Consider the following 21509-nt stretch of genomic DNA (forward strand, 5'->3'; position numbering starts at 1 on the left):
CTCAGAATCCTCCCCATAGCCAAGAAAATATTGTCAATTGAAGTTCCTAAGAGGAGGAAAGCCAGTTTCCATCAATGGGTTGACACTGGGTTTGTCAACTACACTCCAGTCCAGGCCTCCCTCCCAGGATTTGGTATCTAACATGAACTGGACTCCATGATTTGTTTTGTTTAGTTTTGTTTTGAAACAGTGGAAGATAATATAAAGTTAGGTAGGAAGTGAGATGGGGAAAGATCTGGGAGGAATTGGAGGAAAGGAATTAATATGATTAATATACATCTTATGCAGCTGTTAAAGAATATAAAATATGTTTAAATACTATTTTTAAAAGAAATATTTATTTTTAGTGTAACATTGTATATATTGGAGGCAAAACACATGATAACAATTTTGCAAGTAGATTTGCAAATAGATATTGTATCAAATTTCATTGATCAAATTACAGAGACATGCTTACTCTCCATAAAGTCAAAGAAACTGATGGAGACAACTAGATATGGTTGGTGATTGAGCCATGAGCATCAGAGATGAATTTCTCGTTCTGTCAGCTAACTTAGTCATTTCTTTGACATTAGATGGTACTCTGTATTGACAATGGGAATGTTCAATGGATGTACTGAATTTTAACCATGTATGAAGTCCAGTTGATTAAGCCTCATCTTCATTTGAGTTTTATTCATGAAGTAAATTAAAGATTATAATGTTCTTAGACACCACCTGAAGGGGAACACAGTAAACTCCTCGAGAGAAAGTCATGCTCCAGTTATGATCACATCCGTGGTACAACCTTTAGAACAATGGGTTTTTCTGGTTGAAGAACTGGTTGTCTGTTTAATTTCAAGGGAATCTGCAACAGTGGAAGTAATATTGAGAATGAATGAATAAGCCAACAATAACCCGTAAAAAAAAGTAAAAGTCATTCAGGATGGTGATGCTTTGCAGGTACCTCTAAGCTGCATTTGAGGTCATATGCTTGAACTTCCTTATCCTCTAAGCTGTATCCATTAGATGGTGAAAGCATGCTTCCAAATATGTAAGAGAAAATACATTTATTGAGACTCTATGATATTCAGGGCATGAGATAAAGCCATATTGGTTTATGTTATTTCTGTATTATGCCACTTTAGAGCAAGAAATTTTGAGTTTAATTTTTATTTTGTTTTTCTCAGGAACAGGGGTCCTAATAATTGAGGTTAGAACCACCAAGATATCACTCTGTAGCTGTGGCTGTCCTGCAACTCAAAAGTAGACCAGGCTATTCTTGAAGTCAGAGTTCCAACTGTTTCTTTCTCTTGATCACTGTGATTAAATGTATTTGCTATTAAGCCTGATGAATTTAACATATTTGCTCCTGATTCTTAGTTACTAAGTCTTACTTTTTTTAAGTCCTGAAAAGTTATTTTTGGTTTGTTGATATTTGCAGGTTAACCATGAGAGAATACATTTCACCTCTATGAACAGTCCTCAAATCCTAGATTATATGTCACCACTACTGTTGAGCCCATTCTGGACAAGTCTTTAGGAGGACAGATATATGTTTGTTTTTCTAGCATATATTCTTGGCTTTCAAGAATGGGATGCATGAAGAATTCTTAGTCCTTCAGTGTTTTCAGTGATGCTTTAGCCCCATGCTGTTCAGTGATGGAGAGGTAAGGTGGAGTAATGTTTTGGTGACAAGAGAAGGGAGAGGAACAAAAGTTATCACGGTGATAGAGATGTGTCAAGTTTAAGATGACTGGAGCTTGCCATATCATCTCCCTTTGACAGGTATGCCATTGGCTCTCAAAGCTTGACCCTTTTCGAAATCTCTGCTCATGATTGTGATTTAAATTATTTAGTGAGAAAGTAGTAGTAATATACATGAGGTTGTATGCTGAAAAATCTACAAAGCTTCCTTAAACCACAAATCACAGCAGAAATATTTTCACCCCTCTATCCAATAAAGCTAATTGACAAAGAGAAGCCATATTTCTAAATATATGAATTCCATAAATTTTAGCCATCCCTTTGCATGATACAGGAATAAGTTGTTCAAGAAAATGTAAATGCTTTCTCAAAATGTCCTATCATATTTTTTTTAAATTTTAAATACTATACATGTGTTTTCCATAGAGGCATAAATAGAGATGTGCAAAAAAATTATACACAAGTGTTATTTGTTATTTTTAAGTTAGTTTTAATATTTGTGTGAAAGAATGTTATAATTGTAAGCTCTACTTCAAAACATTTACTAAAGGCTTTCAATGCACAAATTCTATACAGAGGACCATTGGAGTTTGTGGAAGAAATGATATGAGGTGATATAGAAAAGATATGTGATATCCTTCAATACTGAGAGACAGAGCACATCTAAATTGGAGGCTTTAATGACAAAGTATTAGCATAGGTGACCAATACAGCCTGCAGAAGCCAAAAGTAGAATATAAAGTAAATGAGGAAATAAACCCAAGAGGAAGATTTATTTGGGACAGAACAAGAACTTGATATATGAGAGCAGAATACAAAGGGGAAAAAGATGCATTGCTTATAGAAACATGACGGCTAGTTTTTCTGAAGCAGGAGTCCTGATAAGTGAGGTTAGAACCACAAAGATGTCACCTAAAGTTGGAGCTTATGATTTGTTTATTTTTAATGTATGTATAGGAGTGTTTTACCTACACATGTGTATGTACACCACATGTATGAAATCTCAACAGAAACCAGAAAAGGACATAAGAGGCTCTGGAAATGGATTTACAAATGGTTGTTAAGCACCACGTGGGTGCTGGGACCTGAATTCAGGCTTTTGTAAGAGCAACTAGTACTCTTAAACACTAAGCCTTCTCTTGATCCCTACCAATTGTGCTTTCAAATAATGGTTCTTGACATCACACGGGAAGTCAGAGATTAACTTTGAAAGCCATACTCTGGGTAAATAATATTTGGATATAAAAAATGACCAGGCATCATGAGTTCCTGCTTTTGTTTTTGATATGGACTGTCATGTAGCTCATATTGGCCTCAAATTCACTTTGTGACCAAGAATTACTTGAATTTCTGATCCTTTTGCTTCTACCTCCTGAGTACAGGCATTGCAGATATGCTTCAGTAGAGCTACTTCATGCATTTCTGGAGATGGAAACCAGGGCTTTGTGCATATGAGGTAGGCAATTTACCATTTTAGAAGCATCTCAGTCCTCATATATGAGTTGTAAAACTACTTGGTGATTCTAATGTACAACCAGTGGTTGACAAATGAGATGGTCAGAGGAGAGCTTCTGTGAGTTCTTGATGAAGAGTGCATCATCCAACAAACACGAAGTCATGATCTCTGAACTTTTTTTGTGGCATAGTAGATACCCAATATGCAATAGGCATGACTGGAAACTCAAATAGAATGCATGTACTCCTGTCATACTATCTTGCAGCAATTCTTTATAATGCTACAGTTGTACTGTATACTGACACAGAACTGAAAGCCCCTTAGCTCTTCCCTGAATAAAAATAACACATTAGGCCATAAAATGAGTTTTAGGAAAACTCAAACAAGCAGAATAATTTTTATACAGAGAACCTTCAGTAGAAAAAATATCTCCCATATAACATTATTTACGGAGGTAGTTTTTTTCCCCTCACCTGTGTGTTTCCTTACAAGGCTGGAAGGAGAAGTTCTGCAGGACTTTAGTGAGAGCAAGTTTCATGCTCATGAAAGCAAACCTCATACCAAGGCAATTCCTGGGACCATACCCAAAGGGCAGGTATACATAAGGATTTATGCTGCCCTTGTTCTCCTTGCTGAACCTGGAGACACACAGTAATGACAAGTTAGCAAACAATGGAAACATAAGAGGTACAGCTATGAATTTGCCTTTGGACATCTAACAAGTAACATACAGGTAGTTTGGGAAAAGTTCATTGAACTTCTGCTTCCAGGTATTTGACTGAGAATTGTACATTAAAGGTCCTTTCCACCCTCTTGCCTTATAAGAGTTTCCATATGTGAGATAAGAAAATGCTGTTATACAGAAAATGCATCCTCTCTGACCAGAAGTGTAATAGTGGTATTATGTGGCAGAAGGAATCAACCAGTACTGAGGGACAATGGGCTTGTACCCTGTAAAGATTTGTCACTTGTATTGGTTTAATAAAATGCTGATTGGTCAGTAGCCAGGCAGGAAGTGTAGGCGAGGTGATCAGAATAGAAGAATTCTGGGAGGAGGAAAGGCTCACTCTGCAATTGTCACCCAGACACAGAGGAAGCAAAATGAAAATGCCTCACTGATTAAATGTACCAAGCCACATGGCTAACATAGATGAGAATTATGGCTTAATTTACGATGTAAAAGTTAGTTAATAAAAATCCTGAACTCTTAGGTCAACCAGCTCATAGTTAATGTAGGCATCTGTGTGTTGCATTAGGATTGAACAGCTGTGGGACTGGGCAGGATAGAAACCTCTGTTAACAAACCACTGTCTGATTGTATTGAATTTCTAATTTACAGTTGGAATTGATACCTGGTACTGTAAATACGGTGAAAATCCAATAGCTATGGAGGTTATAGGCAATAGGGGTAAATTACTACTTTCATTTTGCTAAGTGAATATGGCATCAAACTGTCTTATTAATATTCATGTTTATACAAAAAATAGTACTGCTATTAGTCTTGGCCAGAGAAGCTTCTGATTGCAGTTGGAGACAGTTAATACAGAGATTCATATTTAGTCAATGCTAAAAATGATTAATGGTGGAGTGTTCAGCACTTAATGTGACATCTATATTACCTTCACGGAGGTTCAGAGAACATCCTGTAAGAGGGACCAGAATAATGTAAGAGCCAGGGAATGAAAGGGGTGCTGTGAAACAATATCTTATGAATCTGACAGAGCCATTGTACTCATGAACTTCCAGCAGTTGTGATTGTCTACAAAAGGTTAGACCATGTTGATACATTCAAGGATGGTGGAGGGAGTCCATGAAACCACCTCTATGAAAAAATATTGTCAACTAACAGTTCACGGGGTAGGGGGATAGTCTTTTTAATGGTGTAGCTCTTGGTGAGTTGTCCATTCTCCAGTAAATAACTTCTAGACCTACACTTATGCAAGCAACCCCAAGTAAACTCATGAGTCACAAGAAAACAGGAAGACATGAATAGAGGAGGAAGACTTGATAATGACAAGTAAGGATTCAACAAGTGTGCAATGGAGAAGTGACAAGAAATGAAAATAACCAAAATACCTTATACATACATGCAATTGTCAAAGAATAACAACAAATGGGGGAATACATGTCTAAACTCCAAAAATCTCTTCCAGATAATTCTGGGTTCCGTCTCTCAAAAGCATATGTCAGTTAAACTAAAGGAAAATGGGATCCTGCCTCACATTTAAGTTGGTCATTTGTACTTGATGAAGGAAGATTAAATTGTTTTATTTTATGAGTGTAGCTGTTTTGCCTACATATGTGTTTGTGTACCACATGAGCATAGTGCCCATGTAAGTTAGAAGAGGGCATCAGATCCCTCATAACTGACATTACAGAAAGCAGAGGGCTTGCCTTTGGGTATTGGGAATCAAACCTGGGCAGATCTTCCAAAAGAACAGCCAGTGTTCTTAACCATTGAGCCATCTATCCAGCCTCTTTCAAAGTGGTTAAAATAACTATTACATGGGGCTTAAAGATACCTCAATTTGTGAAGTTTCTAGTATGCAATTCTGAGTTCAGATATACATCATTCATAAAGCCAGACACAGTGCCACACATCTATAACCCAAGCAGGGAAAGGGGGGCAAAGACAGGGCAGGCCTGGTGATCAATGGGCCAGACTGCCTAATCAAACTGATGATCTCCAGATTCTGTGAGAATACCTGTCTCAAAAACCATGATGAAGAGTGGTTTAGAAAAAATATTCAATGTAGGTCTATCATCTCTCTCTCTCTCTCTCTCTCTCTCTCTCTCTCTCTCTGTTTCTACACACACACACACACACACACACACACACACACACACACACACACATATACATACACACATACACACACACCTTTGAGTGACAAGAATGTGTCTCTTTTTCCCCTCTATTCCAAGCACCATCCATTCACCTTATTGGGGCAGAGCCACATCAATCTCCTCTTGCAGTTTCTTCTGGATATCAGAGTGAGTGGCCAGTAAATACAGGGCAGAGGCAAGGGTGCTGCAGGTGGTGTCATAGCCACCAAAAATAAGGATAATTGACTGGGCCATGATTTCTATGTCAGACAGAGCTGAAAAAAACATTTCAAGAAAGTCAGGTCAAGGTGTACCGACACAGAAGAGATAAGGAGATAATCAAATGAGGCTCTTGTCTCCCTAGAGAAAAATATGGAGAAGTCACTCAGCCACTTTGATACTTTTGTTATCACTTTGACATGCAGAGAAAGAAAAGATTGCTTCAGCCAGGATACTTCATGGTTTATGCTATGTTCATCATCATCATCAGTGGGCAATTTTAAGACATGTAATTTATTCTGGTTTTAAGATTTATATATATATATATATATATATATATATATATATATATATATATATATATCTGGAATTTTTGGTTGACTTTCAACTGAGTTCATTGTACTGTTTAGTTGTTGAGTTCTCAGTAGACACAAAGTTGAAATCAGCATAAGAAAAAACACAATGGTGTACTACACAGCAGAAAAATATAACAACATCTTGAATTTTGTAGGAAAATGGATGGAGCTAGGAAACATTATTTTGAGTGATGTAACCAGACACAACAAGACAATAATTGTGGTAAAAGGGGAGCAGGCTGCTTTTCTTCCCGCCTGGTTCCCTGCCGCCTGAATATCTTTACCCGAAATAATTACTGTATTCATTTAAATGCTGCTTGACCCATTATCTCCAGCCCCTTATTGGCTAAGTCTCACATATTAGTTTAACCCATCTCGATTAATGTGTATTACCACTTGACTGTGGCTTACTGGCATGAGTCTAACCAACATCTGTCTTGGAGAGGAGAGGCATGGCATCTGCCTGACTCTGCTTTCTTTCTCCCAGCATTCTGTTTGGTCTACTCCTACTATCTAAATTCTGCCCTATCAAAAAGCCAAGGCAGTTTCTTTATTTGACTAATGAAGGCAACACATAGAAAGAAGACCTTCTTACACCAAATTATCACATGTACTCACTCATAAGTGGTTTTTAAACATAAAGCAAAAAATAAAACCAGTCTACAAACTACAATCCCAGAGAACTTAGACACCAATGAGGACACTAAGAGAGACTTACATAAATCTAATATAAATGGGACGTAGAAAAAGACAAGATCTCCTGAGTAATTGGAACATGAGAACCTTGAGGGAGGGTTGAAGGGGAGAGGGGAAAAGCAGGTAGGGGAGCAAAGAAAAATGTAGAGTTCAATAAAAATCAATAAAAAAGAAGGAACCTAGGCACTTACAACACATTTTAATGGGCTTTTAATTGTCTTAGTTTATGTGAGTAGGTGTGTTGCCATATGTGTGCTCATGTATGTGTATTTGTGTCTGTGAATGGGTACCTTGTGCGTGTTTGGGTTGGACATGGAGTTCAGAAGAGAGCATCTTATGCCCTAGACATGGAGTTTTAGAATATTGTGAACTATTAGAGGTAGGTACTGGAAACTGTATTCCAGTCCTTTGCTAGAGGTTAGGAATTTTGATTTTTATCTATTTATATGCGTGCAGTTACATATGTTCAAGTGTCCATAGAGAGAAGAGGATGGTTCTGGATCCCATATAATTAGAGTTACAGAAAAAAGGAAACTTTTGTCATAAGTGGTGTGACTCTGTTGTTGGTAAAGTTTCTCTCCTAATTAGTGCTAGTCCTTGCTACTAAATTGAAACTGGACTACAAACCGATAATCAGTGGGTATTTTAAAATTGAACGTGTCTTTTATCAATCAAAAATGAAACAGAAGGGTTGAGGATATGTAGATCAGTAGGTAGAGAGCTAGCCTGGCATGTATGAAGTCATGGGTTTAATTTTCAGTATTGCATAAGCTAGGCATGGTGGCATAGAAGTTAAGAAGTTATTCTCAGGCACACCATGAATGTGAGGTCAGCCTGGGCTACTGATATGGGTTTCTCCTCTTTATACCATGAACATGTTTAATTACCTTTAGTTAATACAGATGATGCTTCAGACTATGACAGGGCAGAATAAAGCCAGGCAGGAAATCCAAACAAAGATACATAGAGAAAGTAGGTGAAGTTAGAGAGACTCCATGTAGCTGCCAAAGGAGAAAGTCACCCTTGAATCTTTCAGGTAAGCCACAGCCTCATCACAATACATAGATCAATAGAAATGTGTTAATTTAAGATGTAAGAGCTAGCCAATAAAAAGCCCAAACTAACAGATCAAGCAGTGTTGTAATTAATATAGTCTCTGTGTAATTTTTTTTTGGTTGGATGGCTTGAAAACAAATGAGCCGTCTCTGTTTGCAGGTTACATGAGATCTGTTCTCATAAGGAAGAGGACGTATAGACTATTTTGAAGTTAGCTGATCACATGAAAGTCTTTCAAATGGACAAACTGGAAAAAATTTTAAACATAAAACACATGAGGACTTTGAAAAGCAAATTGGGGGAACCTAGAAGATTATATTGCTACATATAAACTATTGTGTGCACTAGAAATAAGGAAATAGGTAAGAATGGAAGACTCCCTTTACATTAGTTACTTATGCACACATGTGAAGTCTGGAAATTAACAACAATGATAGTAATAATGGTTTTAAAGTAAAACATAAACATGGATGGGAGGCTACAGAGATGACTCATTGGGTAAGAGAACTTGCCGTGCAAGCACGAAGACCTGAGTTTGAATCCTCAGTGCTCATGTAAAAAGACAGGTTGGGTGACCCAACCCTGGAACCCAAACTCTTAGATCATAGGGACCTACTGGCTGCAAGCCTAGATCCAGGTTTGATAAGAGACTCCATCTGAAGGAAATAAGTTAGAGAATGATTGAGGAAGACACTTTTTGCCTTCCTCTGGCATTCACAGAGATATAGGTGTATACACATGTCCATACACTTATGGCCAGATGCATATACCACCCAAAGAAGATAAAAATCTAAAAGTAATTTTTAAGTATGTAGAAGAATGAAGAGAACCAGTGTGTTTATACAAAGAACTTATTTTCCAGATGCAAGTTATCCAACACATGAAGAAAAGTAAATTTTCACCATATATTTAGGAAGAAAACACATGTTCACAAGGGGCTCCCAGAAAGCATACACAACATTTATGTACATGCCTCCTGTCTGAATGTTTAGACTCAAATGTCTAGGCAGAGTTTCCAGTCAGTGTACTGGGAAAGACAGAAACAGCACCTGTCCAGACCTAGGTGACACACAGACATCACTGTGGCTATCCTTCATTTTTGGAACAAACTTGCGCCTATGTGTTTCTAGACAATTCCATACTGATAATAGCCATGCCCTTCTTTCAGTAACCTAGCAGAGGAATGCTTCTGCTAGACAAACCTTCCCACACATTTTCTGAGTCATGTGATCACTCCCTGAGAGCTTACTTGTCCACAGACCAGGGAGTCCTTGGTTACCTTTATGAAACTCTTTGTCTTTGGAATTATTTTGAGAGTTCAACATCAGGTAAAGAAAATCCACTTGGTGCTGGAAACAAAAAGAGAAGTTGTAAAATAGAATGTCAATGGTGAGGTCAGAGCTCAGGGATGGATCAGGAGTGCAGAAGCTTACCCTCCTTTCTGAGAATGTAGCTTCCTTAAAGTCACAAGCATGGTTAGTGTTCTTTGAGACTTCCGTGGCTAAACCAGGAAGCAATCCAGCAACTATATCAACCACTTTTACAATAAATTACAATAGATACACTTTTAAACAATAACATTGATTTTTTTGAAAATGATTTTGAAGCAGATGAAAATAGTATTTTCCCCTCTTAATATTTTATATATCCCTTGTAACATTTCTTCCTCCAAACTTTATGACCTCTTCTTAAATAACCCACTGAATCCAAGTGCTACCACCCACATGTGCCTGGATATAGGAATATCTGATGGTGCATGGAAAACGTACTGGTGGCTATACCCTCTCTCTGCAGTCACCAACAACCAATAGTTCCTCAGGATGGTGTGGGACTTGGAGAGGTCCTCCCTCATTTATCTTGAAGATTTGGTAGTGTTATCTATTCAGGTCCTGTACTTTACCATTTTTTATTAATTTCAGTCCTTAGTCAGGGCACTCTTCATTTCATTACTATTGCTAAGAGTTAATTCCTGGTTCACTCTCAATCAGTTTTTCAAAATTCCAACTTTTCCTCCCCAAGAAATAAAAATATTCTTTTTTTCTGTCTAAATATAGCCTCTTCTAACAATCTTTATTGATAGAACTGATATGTTCACAGCCCAATACATAACCACACCCTGGTCTTCTCATGAGACCACCATTTTTTACCTTCTGGTTAGAATGCAGGCGTTTTTTCTTTATTCTACCCACAGATTTTTTGAGAAATGCTATTGAATCCTTTGGGAATATGGAGATATTTAACATCTCATATATTGGTGTAAGAAATGGAAAGAGTACTGGAAAGGATAGATTAAAAAGATAAGCTTTAGTAGAAATACAAGTTTCATTTAGAGAAACCATGAAGCAATCCAAAGAATAAGTCACCAGTGTTTATCCAACAATTCTCTTTGTTATTTTGCTCACACTGGGTCAGTATCATAATGCTCTTTCTGCACTTTAGAGTAGCCCAAAGGAACAAATCTGACTCTTGGATTTAACTCTGCTCCTGTAGTTTTGGGATCCAAAACACAGATATGGGACATTGACATGGTCCAACAGCTAAAGGGTCCTGCAGAAAAGCCTAACAACCTGAGTTTGATCCCTGAATCCCACACTGTGGAAGGAAAGAACAAACTACTGCATGTTGTTCTCTGATTTGTACATGCCACATAAACACCAAAGCACATGCATGAACACACAGACAAATAAATCAATAAATTTATTTTTAAGCTAATAAATACATAGTAAAGATAGAGCAGTAAACTTTGTTTCTCAACTGGCATTATATAAATAAAATTAGCAACAAAAGGATATTTGGAATGTTAGAGTTATGTGAAAATTAATCAGGACACTTATTAAATAGCCAATGTTCAAAGAACTCCAGCAGGATACTGGAAAGTTTATTGAGATATAGTTTCGTGATGGAGTAATTGCCTAGCATGTGTGAGATCTTGGGATCTCCATGAAATAGCAAAACAACAGATAATGTCTTGAGAGAGTGTGAAATGTATATATACCAAGATTGTATAAAAAAAGCACAGGGAGGCTTATGTTGTGGAAAAATCTTCATGTAAACTGTGAAGAGTTGTCTCTGTAAAGGCACCTTCTGATTGGATTAATAAAGAGCTGAATGGCCAACAGCAGGCAGGAGATAATAGGCAGGAATACTGGTAGGAGACAGGCAGTCTAGGAAGAAGAGAGGTATAATTCACTAGCAAGATATGGAGGTGGAGGATAGGAATGGAGTATCAAATGTACCTACGGAGACGAGGTAATGGACCTCGTGACAGAAAGTAGATTATTAGAAATAGGTTAATTTAAGTTATCAGAGCTATCTGGGAAAAAGCCTGAACTAAGCCCAAACTTTCATAATTAATAAGTAAATTCTGTGTTATTATTTGTGTTCTGGTGGTCCAAAGAAAGTCCAGCCACAGGGTTACAGTCTTAATTTTCTTTCTTTTCCTTTTTTTGTTAGGTTTTTCAGACACAGTTTCTCTTTGTAATTTTTCTAACTGTCCTGGAACTAGCTCTTGTAGACCAGAGCCAACTGTTGGGTGGAGCATGGAGAAACTTGAACTCTCCAGTATTTTTAGAAAATATTTAAAATGCTGCAGCTACTGTGAAAAATGTATGTACATTTGTTTAATATGTTAGAAATGGGGTTACTTTATAACTTAGTTCAAAGATTCTGAATGTATACCCAAAACATAAAACAAATATTCAGACATAACACTTTATGTATATGCTCATAGCAGTAAAATTCATGGCAAAAATACAAAACTAATTTCAGTGTCTATCAGTGAATATGGAATATTATGCATTCATAATAGACACTAATAATTTAATAGTGTGCTAAATGATCAAGGCATGTCACAGAGATGACATAGTCAATGATCCCATTGATGTGAAATACTCAGAATATGTAAATATACAGAAAGTGAATTGGTGATGGCTTAGGTCAAGGTTGTTTGATTGATGATGGTGCAAATGTGCGGCATGGCTAGAACAAAGTACTCTGTAGTTGACATTGGTAACTGGCCATGTAGTTCATCAGTCAATACAGACTCCTAAGGGATCAAAGTGCTGATAATAAGTGGCTGTTGAGTGCTGAACCCTACATGGAGCATCTATATCAGCCCAACACTCAAGGTTTAAGAAACTTCATGAAGGAGGGTGTGGGAATAAGGTAAGTGTCAGGGAGGGGTGGTGTGAAATGCCTTATCCTGGTCACAGCATGGCCCACTTCTGAAATGGCCAACTGCATGAGATCACACTAATATTGGTCAATATCCCAACAGGCAATAAATGATTGGACTTACTGGGTGACTTAAAAGTGGGAAGGGGCATATATTGAGAGAAAGCTATCTTGGGAGGTCTGAGGGAAGTGGGGGTGAGAGTTAGGGGAGGGTATAATCAACATATATTGTATACCTGTATGATATTGTCAAAGGATAAATAAAAGAATTCTAAATCAAAGCCAGGAGTAGTGGCTTAAAACTTTAAGTACAGCATTCAGGTAACAGAGGTTGTGTAATCTCTGTGAGTTCAAGGCCAGCCTGGTCTACACAGCAGCTTCCAGGAAAGCTAGAGCTACACAGTGAGACCCTCTCTAAAAGAAAATAAAATTAAGTTCAAAAACAAAAGTAATGGAGTAAATATCATTGAATGCACTAAAAATATTGGATTATAAATACAATCCCATTAAGATTATAAATTACATGTCAGGTGAATTAGATACCAATAGAGCTGATAGTTTTAGTAAGTGTGGAAGAGAAATGCAGAACTAACAAACATGGCCACAGACAAGAGCACTGGGTCAAAAGACAGAAGAACTATCATACATACCTACTGACATTAACAATGGATCAAATAAATCAATTTTTAAGAGCTTCTTGGTCTTTTCCACAAAAGGATCCTTTGAGTTGTTGAGGGAATCTACACTCACACCAAATGCCATGCTTGTGATCACATCCATGCTGTAGGCCCCAAATACTCTGAGGATAGAGACACTGGGACTTAGCACATGCAGCTATAAGCCTGAAATAATTTATATTCTTGGGCAAGACTATTGGGAGTTGTAGAACCTCGGACCCTGAACTTTCTATTACCTTTTGACTGTTGAGGGAAACAATTTGTTTTTCTTTGCTTGCAGCTTCTCTGAGTACAGAACCCTCATGAGTTCCTGAAAACAAGGAAGTGGTTTCTGGTGGACATGCAGTAGAAAATCCAAAGAACAAGGACATGGCCACTAGTCAAGAAAAGCACTATAGGCTGCACCCTGCAGAGCTCTCCCGAATCCCACCCCAGCCTTCATCCAGGTACACCTTCCTCCCTTTCTCCCTTCCCCCTGGGGCCACAAGATCTCCCCAGAGCTGCTCCCTTGCACGCTGAGCCTGGGCTGTGGGCTCAGCCGGGCAGGGGCAGTTCCGGTGCTGTGAGAGCCTGCCTGAGGACAGACAGGCCCTGAATCAGCTCGGCCACATTCCTGGCCAGCAAGAGACAGTGAACTTCTAGCAGACATCCATCAGAGGAGGGGTGACTTTGCTACTGGCCCGAGGGCTTCAGCTAGGAGGAATTCAGACTTTCCCCGCCCCCCTCGACTTTCTGGTCACCCTGCAGTGGTGGCTCCACCCTGTGGAGATCTCCCAAATCCCATACCAGCCTTCATCCAGGTACACCTTCCTCTCTTTCTCCCTTCCCCCTGGGGCCACAAGATCTCCCCAGAGCTGCTCCCTTGCATGCTGGGCCGGGGCTGTGAGTGCAACCCAGTAGGAGGGAGTGCCTGTGTTTCAATAGACTGCCTGAGGAAAGGTAGACCTTCTGTCAGTGAAGTCCCTACCCAACAAGGGAACCTGACCTGGTACTAGAAGATCCAATATAGAGCAGTTGAAGGAAGAGATGGGCAGACGCCAAGGCAAGAACTCCTCCAACAATCTAAAATACAACATGAAATCACCAGATCCCAACGACCCTACCATAGAAGGACTTGAACCTCTTAATTCAGAAGAAGTAGAAAAAAGTGCCATTATGAAAGCAATAGAGTCCCTTAAACAGGATATGAATAATTCCCTTAAAGAACTGGATGAGAAGTATAACAAAAAGATTGAAGAAATGAGTAAAGAAATGGATGAGAAGTATAACAAAAAGTTCAAAGAAATGAGTAAATCCATGAATGATACACTGGGAAACCAAGAAAAATCAATCAAACAGGTAATGGAAACAGTTCAAGAATTGAAAACTGAAATGGAGTCAATGAAGAAAACACAAAACGAGGGCCGGCTGGATATGGAAAATCTAGGTAAACAAACAGAGACTACAGAATCAAGCATAACAAATAGGATACAAGAGATGGAAGAACGAATCTCAGAGTCTGAAGATACCATAGAGGAAATAAATGCTCTGATCAAAGAAAACAGCAAATCCAACAAATTCTCATCACAAAACATTCAAGAAATTTGGGACACAATAAAAAAACCAAATCTAAGAATAATAGGGATTGAAGAAGGAGAAGAACTGCAGATGAAAGGCCCAGAAAATATATTCAACAAAATTATAGAAGAAAACTTTCCCAACCTAAAGAATGATATTCCTATGAAGGTTCAAGAAGCATACAGAACACCGAATAGACTTGATCAAAAAAAAAATCCCCTCGCCATATAATAATCAAAACACAAAACATACAGATTAAAGAAAGAATATTAAGAGCTGCAAAGGAAAAAGGTCAAGTAACTTATAAAGGTAAACCTATCAGACTTACACCGGACTTCTCTATGGAAACCATGAAAGCCAGAAGGTTCAGATAGAGGTACTTCAGAAACTAACAGACCATGGATGCAAACCCAGACTACAATACCCAGCCAAGCTATCATTCACTATCAATGGAGAAAACAAAATATTCCAGGATGAGAACAAATTTAAACAATTCGTAGCCACAAACATAGCCTTACAGAAAGTAATAGAAGGAAAATCACAACCCAAGGAATCCAACATTGCCAACACTGCCTACAATAACTCAGACATCTAGCGACCCTTCACGAGTTTAACTCAAAGAAGGGACACATACAAACTCTATTAAACAAACAAACAAAAATAATAATAACCAGAGTCAACAACCACTGGTCATTAATATCACTTAATATTAATGAACTCAATTCACCTATAAAAAGGCACAGACTTCTCCCAGTCAGAAGGTAGCCTTTTTGTCTTACTGACAGTGTCCGTTGCTTTACAGAAGCTTCTCAGTTTCAGTAGGTGCCATTTATTTATTGTTTCTCTTATTGTCTGTGCTCCTGGGGTTCTGCTTAGGAAGTGGTCTCCTGTGCCTATGTCTTGTAGACTACTTCCTACTTTCTCTTCTATCAGGTTCAAAGTGGTCGGATTAATGTTGATGTCTTTAATCCATTTGGACCTGAGTTTTGTGCATGGTGATAGATATGGATCTATTTTCATTCTTCTACAGGTTGACATCCAGTTATGCCAGCACCATTTGTTAAAGATGCTATCCTTCTTCCATTGTATAGCTTTAGCCCCCTTGTCAAAAATCAGGTGTTCATACGTTTGTGGGTTAAAACCCGGGTCTTCTATTCGATTCCATAGGTCTACTTCTCTGTTGTTATGCCAATACCAAGCTGTTTTCAGTACTGTTGCTCTGTAATAGAGTTTGAAGTCAGGGATGGTAATGCCTCCAGAAGTTCCTTTATTGTATAAGATTGTTTTGGCTATCCTGGGTTTTTTTGTTTTTCCATATAAACTTGATTATTGTTCTCTCCAGGTCTGTGAAGAAGTTTGATGGGATTTTGATGGGAATTGCATTGAATCTATAGATTGTTTTTGGTAGAATTGCCATTTTTACTATGTTGATTCTCCCAATCCAAGAGCAGGGGAGGTCTTTCCTTTTTCTGGTATCCTCCTCAATTTCTTTCTTCAAAGACTTAAAGTTCTTATCAAATAGGTCATTCATATAGGTGCCCCTCAATAGAAGAATGGTTAAAAAAGGTGTGGAACATATACACATTAGAGTTTTACTCAGCGGTAAAAAACAATGACATCTTGAATTTTGCATGCAAATGGATGGACATAGAAAACGCTTTACTGAGTGAGGTAAGCCAGACCCAAAAAGAGGAACACGGTATGTATTTACTCATAAGTGGATTCTAACCATAATTAAAGGTCTTTGAGCCTATTATTCGTGATCCTAGAGAAGCTAAATAAGAAGGTGAACCTGATGAAGATTATTTAGCTATCCTCCAGGAGATAGAAAATAGACAAGAGTCCCAGGTAACCTCGGGTGCATGGAGGGGTGGGAGGGTTGTTGGAAGGGGAGAGGGTTAGAGAGAAGGGAGTAGGGGAGGAATGGGGAAAGCTCGGGGGACTGGGATGGGGGGAGGGAGGAAGGATGAATATGGGATCAGGGAAGAATATATTTCTACTAAGGGATTCATTTTAGGGTTTACAGGAGACTTGATTATATATGGGATCCCAGGTCCAAGAAGAGATCCCCAGATTGCTCTCTGGACAGAGGAGAGGGTGGCTGAACTGGTCTTGACCCATAACCATACTGATGAATATTTTGCTTATCACCATAGAACCTTCATCTGGCGATGGATGGAGATAGAGACAGAGACCCACATTGGATCACTGGACTTAACTCCCTAGGTCCAAATGAGAAGCAGAAGGAAAGAGAACGTGAGCAAAGAAGGCAAGACCAGAGGGAACCTTCATCTGATGATGGATGGCGATACAGATGGAGACCCACATTGGAGCACTGGACTGAGCCCCCCAAGGTCCAAATGAGGAGCAGAAGGAGGAAGAAAATGAAAAAGTAAAGCAGGACTGCGAGAGATGCGATCACCCACTGATACAAGGGGTCTGATCTAATGAGAGTTCACCAAGGCCAGTTGGACTGGGACTGAACGAGGACATGATCCAACCAGATTCTCTGAATGTGGCTGGCCAGGAGTCTTTCTGAAAAGCCATTGACAATGACACTGGGACTTGTTTCCTCTGCATATACTGGATTTTGGGGATCCAGTCTGTTTAGATACTCACCTTCCTGGACCTGGAGGGAGGGGGGAGGAACTTGAACTTCCTACAGGGCTCTTCCTGACTGCTCTTAGGGATGGAGAGGGATTGGGGGGAGTGGGAGGGTGTTGGGAGGAGGAGCGGAAATGGAAACTTTTATAATTTAATAAAATTATTTTCTCATAAAAAAAAGAAAAGCACTATATATGGTGCCTTGGAGCATAACAAAAATTGGCATTCTTGCTTCAAGAGTGACTCATGTCTCTGTGTATTCTTTAATCCCCAGGCCCTTGTCTGATCACAGTTCCAGGTGGTGCAGGTGCCACCAAAGATAGGCTAAATCACATCACCTCAATTGACCAAGCACCTTATACCCACCTTATACCCTTGTGACCTTGGTACTATCATGTTTCTTTTTTAACTGCACATTTTGTCATCTAGTGTCTAAAAGGGAAAGAAAGAACAGCTGGACATATAGGACACACAGAAGGATGACCCTTCTGCCCCAGCTGCCCTTCCTCTCCCAGAACCACAGCAGATGTACCACTACTCACTCTTTCACGCTGAGAGGCTTGCCTTTCTCTGCCTCTCTTCTCAAGTATTTTACCAAAATATCTCCATACTGTTCAATGATGGAGAACATCTAAGCAATAAACACAAAAGGAATCCATGGTTGCTAGGTGTGGAGACTCAAGTCATACAAACATTTTAACAAAAAGTTTTTTTGGTCTACCTCTTTGAGTTTTCCACTGCTGAAAGCGGGAGACAGCAAGGCTCGAATACTTTTCCACTCTTCATCCTTAGATACAGAGATGGCTTTATGCATTATCCCCACTGGGCCAAATTCCTAGCATCAAAAACAATACAGATATTGCTCTCTGTAAGTACAGACATTTCCATGGTTGCAACGTGCTAGGTGAATTAGTATATAACAGTTAGATACTGACTGTTTACTATAGATCAAGCCTCATCCTAGATGCAAAAAGTGTCAAAATTTCCTCACAACCTTTAAGAAATCAGTTGTTCACTGGGGTGCCTGTTGAGCTTTTAAATATTTTTATTCTAGGATGCTTGTAAATGTAAATCTTTCCATGGTTGAAAAGTTAGTTCCAGGGTTGGGGATAGAAGATGGGAATAAGACTTAGTAGATTCTCCAGAGTTATGTAGATGGCAAATGGCTTGGGGATAAATAGAAAGCTAACTGCATCAGACAAGTTCTTCTGCTCCACATTTACAACATAAGCCATGTGAAAATGATGTCTTGATGTGGTGCATGCATGTGTACATGCATGTGCATATGTGTTTGTCTGTTTGTGTGACTCTCTGTACGTAGAGTATACCTCTGGTATGTATTCTCATTTGGAGAGCAGAGATCTGGCATCTTTCTCTATAACTCTACAGCATTTTTGAGGCAGGGTCTCTCACTGGAACTAGAAGACTTTGATCTGACTACAGTAGATAGCTATCAAGTCCCTAGGATCTACCTATTTCCAACACAGTTTGTAAATAACACAAGCATACTGGTATGCCTAGCTTTTTTGTGGATGCTGGGTATCTAAACTCAGGTCCTCTACTCATGAAGCCATTTCCCTCGTCTGAGACACTTAAAAGATTTGATGTTGGGATCTTTTCAAGATTTGTTTTAGTATTGCATGTATGTATGTATGTACATGTTTGTGCATATATGTGTGCATTTTGTGATCATATGCACATATGTGTGCAATGTAATCAGAGGCCAGAGAAGTGAGTTGGATCTCCTAAAACAGTAGTTACAGCTCCATCAGAACCATCCCAGCAATTACTCAGCTTGCACATGCTGGAAGGACAATTAAGAATATCGCCCTCCAAAGTGCCATTCCACAATACAAAGAAAAATGGGGCAAGCATGCAAGCAGAGGATCAAATAGTCATATTGCATCCAGCAGTATAATTTATCTTTAGAGAGGTTTCAAAAAGATTTGTTTGGTTAAAACTGGCAGTGGCATTAAAAACAATTACTCAAAACTGGGAAAGGTGTAATTTTTCATGGCGAGCCTATGGCCATACCACTACAAGTCTTTCCAACCTTTTAACAAATCAGTCTCTTGAGTGAAACATTCTCCCCACATAACTGTGGGGTGGAGATTAAAATCTCTATCAGCATCCCAACACCGAGGAGCAGGCTTGGGACCATAGGTCAAATCATTTTTCAGGATGGGATGCACTATTTTTTTCAATCCTATATGATTATTAGTAAAGTCTGCAGTAGAAGCATTATGCAATAATAAACATTCATGATGAAAGGAGGACTCCTTCACCAATGACAGGTTACTAAGTTTAATAAAACAAAGAGCCTCCATTAATGGAAAGGCAGCTGTAATGTTTCCCTGTTATGGATCTATACGGGCCAATGCTGTCCCCACTGTTATGTTGCTAGCAAAAGGTGACGGAAAGAGGGGGATATTTTTACTAACTGGCATTAAAAGTTTCTCACCAGACTCCACATCACCCTTGATTCTGTTGTTGTTACCAGAGTCATCACCTGAAGCAGAAGGAGCACTGTGGTATTCATCCTGGGTCACCAGCCATACACACCACTCTGGCACCCAAACTGGTTTATCAAGAAAAACTGGTCTCAGTGAGTTATTAGCAACAGTAAGAATGACAGGAGAAGATGCAGGAGAAGACATATTAGGAATGCCTAGAAGAGAGGGGGGAAGAGGAATTGGTGTGTGTACAATCCAGACGCATGGTGTACATGTATGAGATTGTCCAAAATAAAGAAATATATTCTGTTTTAAAAAATAGCTGTTGGTTCTGGAGATGTGGCTAAGCAGTTTATAGTGGTTGCCTCTCTTTCAAAGGCCTGAAATTGATTCCCTGCACTCACATTGAATTTCTCCGAACTGCCTGTAATGCTATTTCCACAAGGATGATTGTGGTATTTTGACCTCCAAAGACACCTAGAAAGAAGGGGCATACACATCCATACACATTTACACACACACACAAACACACACACACACACACACAGTGTGTGGGAGAGAATTTTCAATAAAAAATAGCTGTTGAGTGACATTGTGATAGGTACAATGAAGTTAAACAACCTTGAATTGAATATTTCAGTAGGATTTAATATCCATGAATATTCCTTAACTTTGCTGTCCTCTGACAAAAATAAAGATTTGACATGAAGAATAGCAAGTGTATATGGTCTCTGGTATTTCAAGACTTGTGTCTTCATACCTGTAAAAGAGAAGTGGAAAAGAATTAAACTGAGCAAATGACTGCTTATGCCATTCAACGTATTTTTAATATTGCTTGCCTCTCCTAACTTCTCTCCCACATAGAGGTATTTCTGACACTCATTTCTTTCTCATTACTCTAATCCTATTTATCACTTAGGTTCTCTCAAGTCCTCCAGGCCCACCATGATCCAATAGTTCCTGGACCACTAAGAAAGAAGAAGGACTCTCGATAAGTCACCCACCATTGTTGCTTTGAGGTCAAAAAATTTCAATATTTTCTCAACTGGAGTCTAGTGTGGAATATTTCACAACCACAGGTCCATGCACACATGTACACCCTGTACCAACAAAGCTGATATCAGACAATTATATCTAATATTTACTGTTCTAAGCACTTTGCTCACATTAGACAAACTCATCCACCTCTCTCCTGTGAGGATTGCTCTATCAAAAGTGAACAAACTATGAAGTAAATGTAAAAGATTCATTTCAGGTTACATAATCAATCCCGAATTCAATAAGAATCAAGAGTTCTTGTAGTTGCACAGCTGAAGATCTCCATCCCTTTTAATTACAATTTTAAATTGAAATAAATTTACCTGCAGGAAATTGTCCATTTCTTTTACATATTCAATTTTGTGGAGTAATGGTTTTTTGTAGTATGATCTAATGATTCTCTGGATTTCCTCAGTGTCTGTTGTTATGTCTCCATTTTCATATTTGATTTGGTTAATTTGGATGTTCTCTCTCAGTCTTTTGATTAGTTTGGACAGTGTTTGTCTATCTTTTTGATTTTCTCAAAGAATGACCCTTTTGTTTTATTAACTCTTTGTATTGTTTTCTATGTTTCTATTTTATTGATTTCAGTCCTCAATTTGATTACTTCCTGTCTTTCACTCTTCCTGGGTCAGTCTGCTTCTTTTTTTCTAGAGCTTTTAGGGGTGCTGTTAATTCAATAGAGTAAGTTTTCTCTACTTTATTTGTGTAG

General features: G+C 38.7%; 2 protein-coding genes across 2 annotated transcripts in view; both read right to left on the bottom strand.

Moving 5' to 3' along the window:
* Positions 1-754: 754 nt before the first annotated feature.
* The window catches only part of LOC125399842 (cytochrome P450 3A11-like), a 64861-nt gene continuing 44106 nt past the window's right edge, over positions 755-21509 (bottom strand). The window contains exon 13 of the mRNA XM_087902489.1: positions 755-847. Within this exon, the coding sequence (XP_087758615.1) occupies positions 770-847 (78 nt within the window). The 3' untranslated portion in view covers positions 755-769. The remainder of the gene's footprint in view (positions 848-21509) is intronic.
* LOC125399846 (cytochrome P450 3A2-like) lies at positions 6083-19963 on the bottom strand. The gene is made up of 7 exons (XM_087896624.1): positions 19748-19963; positions 18028-18141; positions 17849-17937; positions 13119-13267; positions 10443-10570; positions 9575-9644; positions 6083-6243 (listed from the first exon to the last, which is right to left on the bottom strand). Exons 1-7 carry the CDS (start codon positions 19961-19963, stop codon positions 6083-6085), a joined length of 927 nt encoding a protein of 308 aa, XP_087752750.1.

The sequence above is a fragment of the Myodes glareolus genome, chromosome 2, assembly GCF_982192425.1.
Source record: "Myodes glareolus chromosome 2, mMyoGla1.1, whole genome shotgun sequence".
Classification (NCBI taxonomy): Eukaryota; Metazoa; Chordata; class Mammalia; order Rodentia; family Cricetidae; genus Myodes; species Myodes glareolus.